General features: G+C 53.3%; 2 protein-coding genes across 2 annotated transcripts; both read left to right on the top strand.

Moving 5' to 3' along the window:
• The first annotated feature begins 1368 nt into the window (after positions 1–1368).
• On the top strand, positions 1369–2156 carry LOC119323698 (zinc finger CCCH domain-containing protein 14-like). The gene has a single exon (XM_037597401.1). The coding sequence runs from the start codon at positions 1449–1451 to the stop codon at positions 2154–2156; it is 708 nt and encodes a 235-aa protein (XP_037453298.1). The 5' UTR covers positions 1369–1448.
• Positions 2157–3039: 883 nt separating this feature from the next.
• Positions 3040–4247, top strand: LOC119321889 (zinc finger CCCH domain-containing protein 14-like). Its single transcript, XM_037595405.1, has 3 exons — positions 3040–3232; positions 3354–3414; positions 3631–4247. Exons 1-3 carry the CDS (start codon positions 3040–3042, stop codon positions 4238–4240), a joined length of 864 nt encoding a protein of 287 aa, XP_037451302.1. The 3' UTR covers positions 4241–4247.
• The last annotated feature ends 585 nt before the right edge of the window (positions 4248–4832 follow it).

Genomic DNA, 4832 nt, shown 5'->3' with positions numbered 1-4832 from the left:
TTCCCACACACCGTGAATCGGATGTATTTTCCGCCGCTCCACCGCTGCCGCCCGGTTCGTCCCGGCCACCGTCGCTGCAGCCACCACCCAACCGCCAAGCACCCGCCTAGCCACCACCGCACCGCCACTCTGCCCGCACGCTGCGAATCGACCATATTTTTCGCCGCTCCACCGCCGCCGCCCAGTTCATCCCCGACGCCGTTTCCGCTGTCACCGCCGCTCATCCGCCACCACCAAGCCACTGCCTAGCCCCTACACCCACCGCCGCCCCGTCGCACAACTTTTGCCCCGCGGCCGCCGCCCCGATTCGAACGCTGCATTTCGGCAGCCGCCCCGATTCGAACGCTGCGTTTCGGCAGCCGCCGCTCAGCCGCCCCAATTCTAGTTTTTACATCTCCATTTGCATCATGTATTGGAGTTGCACTTTTACATCACCAATTTCCATCATCTGGTGGAGTTGTCTCTTTTTTGGAGATGTAAATTTTTACATCTCCAAAATTGCATCTTCTGATGCTTTAAGAACTTCCACTGGAGTAAAAGTTGGAATGTGCATGGGTTGTGCAAAATCGCTTCTGAATATGTGAGAGTGCAAGAACAGTATAAGGATATGTAACTGCTTTTCAGACGAACAACCAGCCAGTAATATCATGATACAGCCTCTTATCAAATTGAGAGAAACGAAGATTGAATATATGAGTTGGACACCTGAAATTCTGCCACACATATCCTTTTTGATATATACTATTTATTCTAACATTTGGTACATGCATGAATAGTCTTACTGTATGGTTTAAATTATATGTCCATCAACAGTTTCTTGTTGAGTCACTGAAGCATCACAAGCTTGTGATACTTAATCATGAGGGAGTAACAAAATTTGAACTTATGATCCGTAAAAGAGCTTTCCTGAAATAGACGTTCAACAAACATCAATATTTAAGTACTTTGACCAAACTGACAATGTTGACTATGGAACTGTTCATTTTTTCTTTTGCTGAAACACACATGAATAGTTTCTTGTCCTCCAAACTGCTTGTGATTTGGTGATGCAGAATGAGCCAACCGAAAGAAATGATTATTATCAATAAACATTAAAAATGTAGATTAGTTCACTGTAATATCAGAACATCAGTCACTGTAGAACTTTTCTTCTGTCCATTTGGATTGTACTCCACAATGTCTCCTGGGTTCAGCAAAGTTTGCCCTAGAATGTTTATTGTTGTTCAGATGCTATCAACACCTGTAATCATATTCATGAGCCCTGTGGCTTATGAACTCTCATGCCTAAATCCTCCTAGTCAATATCAGTTGTGCTTAAATGAATTGTTTTGCTAATTAAGTTACTTACCCACATCTTATTCTGTTTGTGCAGTACTGCTGGTTGCCCCTTTGGCGAGGGTTGCCATTTCCTCCATTACTTCCCCGGTGGCCAGCAGGCTGTTGCAAAGATGAGCAACCTGGGTGGCCAAGCATTTGCACATCCCCAAGGAAGAATGCCCACAGGATCTGCTGTTCCAGATGGCCCCCCTACACCAACTGTCAAGACTAAATTGTGCAACAAGTATAACACTGCGGAGGGATGCAAATGGGGCGACAAGTGCCACTTTGCGCATGGTGAGAGGGAGCTCGGCAAACACACGTTCATCAACAATTCCATGCCACCCCATATGGGACCAAGGCCCACCGGTCACTTTGGACCTCCGGCAATGCCGAGCCCTGCCATGACCACCCCAGCAGGCTTCGGGGCTTCTTCCACAGCCAAGGTCAGTGTCGATGCGTCCCTCGTAGGTGGCATCATCGGGCGGGATGGAGTCAACACAAAGCAGATATCCCGAGTCACCGGGGCCAAGCTGGCCATCCGGGACCACGAATCAAACAAGGCCTTGAAAAACATTGAGCTCGAGGGCACGTTTGATCAGATCAACAACGCCAGCGCCATGCTCAGGGAGTTGTTCTTCAGGATCAGCGGCGGCGCCAACACCCCTCCGCCGAGTGAGAACCTGGCCGGAGGATATCACCGCGGCGGCGCCGGTGGGCAGGGAAGGAACTTCAAGACCAAGCTGTGCGACAACTTCACGAAAGGATCGTGCACGTTTGGCGACAGATGCCACTTTGCCCACGGCGAAAACGAACTGCGCAAGTCGGCTGCCGCGTGAGGTTGATCTACCCACCCATTAGTCAGTGTAACTGTGAACCCTTGAAGGCTGAAGATTTATTCTCTGATTGTCTTTGGGATAATGCCATCGATTTTATGGATTTTCATATCTGTCATGACTTCTATCGGCCTTTTGTGGTTTTATTAGTTGAAAGCTTGACATGTTTCATTTCCTACAAGTCGGCATCTGGACTTTCATGTTGAAACCTGAACTTGAACTTGATGTACTCCAAGTCGGCCTCTGAACTTTCATGTTGAAACCTGAACCTCCCAGTGACGTTGCCGAGGCCGGGGGAGACATGTTGAGTCGCAGAGTCGCAACACTGACCAGCAACACGATTTACTACCTCAGAGGCTCAGACTCTTGGTCTGCGTCTCAACGTTTGTGCTCTGCCCACATTAATAAGCATGGGGAGTTGAAGAAGCTCGCTACATCTCGCGCATGCAGCGGTTGAAGCAGTTGCACCAGCCAATCGTCGCCATGCATGGATCAACGTCACAATCGACGCCTCGTTCGCATTAATCAATCGCTTCAATTACCAGTATCCCCAGCATGGCAGCATAGGAGGGGCGTCGCCGGCCGTACGTCCACTGGCCTCCCCCACCCCCGGAGTATCGCGGAGAGATTCAGTGAACCACAGTAAATGTATTAGGCTGAAAATTTCCGCCGCCGGCGAGATGAGCTCGCCCTCGGCGCCTCGTGATGATGCCACTATGCCGAGGTACGCTCGTTCGTTCGTACAGCGACCGTCGTGCGGTCTGCCGACTGACGGAGGCATGCGCGTCGTTAATTCCTTCCCAACTTATGCGATTAATCTGACCGGCCGGTCGTTGCAAGGGAGGAGGAGGAGAGGGATGCCGTCATCGCGAGGCGGATGGAGAGGATGACGTACTCGAGGGAGCTCCTGCTCGCCGTCGGCAGCTTGGAGGCATGCAAGCTGCTGCCCGCCGACGCCGACTTGTCCAAGCACCCCGATGACGCGGCACTGTGGGCTCCTTCCCAAACTCTGGCCGCCCGCTCGGCTGGAGGTGCACCTGGAGGCCTAGGGGATCAGGAACTGCCTCGGCGAAACCGAGGTGAGCGAGCCAAGGCTTGCTCGTTTCGTCTCCAGATCCATTCTACGACGCGTATGCTGTATATAGTACAGTACTGTCGTATGAACTTGGAACCGCATGACCGATTGTTTTGGTGTAACAGAGCCGGAGGCGTTTGAAGCAGGCGCAGGAAGCAAATCCAAGCCATGCGTCAGGTTCTTCAGGTAATCCCTTTCTCGGACAGCGCTAAATGAACATGATGGGCGAGTTGGATTGTATGGATGGGTTCGATGGCTCTTAAGCTTGCCGAATTTGTATTATAGTAGAACATTGTTGTTTGCATTGTGATTGTAGTGTCTCAGCTAGTCACTGAACAACCAGCTTCCCTGATTTCGGCATCAATACGGGATCTGATCACTTTCTTGTTCCCCATCGTGCAGCACCGCAGGTTGCCGCTTTGGCTCCAACTGCCACTTCATCCACGACATCCCGGGCGGCTCCCAGGCCGTCGCTGAAACGAGCATCCCGAGTGGCCCAGCTCCAGCTCCAGCACAAGGCGCGGAGGAGCTTGCCAGGCTCAATCCAACGCCGCCACCCATGGGCATGGACCAACCAAGCCCCACCGGCGACCATGCACTCAGAGCACCGACGCCGCCCAACGCAGCTCCGGCGAGCTTCGGCGCTTGGGCGACGGCCAAGATCAGCGTGGACGCGTCCCTCGCAGGCGCCGTCATCGGGCGGGGCGGAGCGACCATAAAGGAGATATCCCGGGCCAGCGGCGCCAGGCTGCGCATCCGCGACCACGAGCGGGACGCCGGCTTGAAGAACGTGGAGCTGGAGGGCACGCCAGAGCAGATCAAGCACGCCAGCGCCATGGTCTGGGAGCATCTCCCGGTGCCCGGCGGAGGGCGATATAACGGCGTCAAGACCAGGCTGTGCGCGCACTTCGCCAGAGGATCCTGCACCTATGGCGACGGCTGCCGCTTCGCCCACGGCGAGAGCGAGCTTCGCAGGCCGGCTCCTGCTGCCCGAGATCCGCGTGGTTGGTAGCGGTCGACCGACAGCCGGATGAGATCAGTGTAACTCTAAACTTGGGATTATGCCGTCAAGTTTATGGATTTTGTAATGCACCTTAGTCACTCATGACTTTTATGAGGCTCTTCTGTTTTCAGTACTAGTACTGTGGGTCATTTGTCTGAGTGACCAACAGTTTAGCCCTGTCACGTTCTACCTAGGCCGTAGCGGCTTGTGAGAGGCCTTGTCAAGGCCACCCTGGAGCCACCTGACGATGGGCCCCGGAGCCAGGCCGGCCCAAGTCAAGGAACCATTGACCCAGTCGACAACTATGTGGACAAGGCGTGACGAGGAGATGCGCAACGATTGGATACGGATGCCAACTGGCGGCCGCTACATATAGTCTAGCGTGTGTGTGGGAGTGGGTATGCATTTTGTACTCGACTTGTATCGGAGCTGATCTGCAGAACTCCTTCCTTCCCTTCTAAGCAATAGATCCCCATCTTCCACCCTTCCCTTCGCCACCCAGATCCGCCACGAGCAAGGCACGTTACATCTGGTATCAGAGGTCCAGTCTACCACACCAAACAAGCACTCAAGACGGCGGAGATGGAGGAGCAACTCGCCG

Source organism: Triticum dicoccoides, chromosome 6B, assembly GCF_002162155.2.
Source record: "Triticum dicoccoides isolate Atlit2015 ecotype Zavitan chromosome 6B, WEW_v2.0, whole genome shotgun sequence".
NCBI classification, from domain to species: domain Eukaryota; kingdom Viridiplantae; phylum Streptophyta; class Magnoliopsida; order Poales; family Poaceae; genus Triticum; species Triticum dicoccoides.
The sequence above is the reverse complement of the archived record's forward strand: the minus strand, read 5'-3'. Positions and strand labels throughout refer to the sequence as shown.

Excerpts from the sequence above, each read along its gene's own strand:
- LOC119323698 (XM_037597401.1), top strand. The coding sequence starts at position 1,449 with ATGAGCAACCTGGGTGGCCAAGCATTTGCACATCCCCAAGGAAGAATG.
- LOC119321889 (XM_037595405.1), top strand. The coding sequence starts at position 3,040 with ATGACGTACTCGAGGGAGCTCCTGCTCGCCGTCGGCAGCTTGGAGGCA. Across the intron at positions 3,233-3,353 it reads ACTGCCTCGGCGAAACCGAG|AGCCGGAGGCGTTTGAAGCA; the intron begins GTGAGCGAGCCA and ends TTGGTGTAACAG. Across the intron at positions 3,415-3,630 it reads CCATGCGTCAGGTTCTTCAG|CACCGCAGGTTGCCGCTTTG; the intron begins GTAATCCCTTTC and ends CCCATCGTGCAG.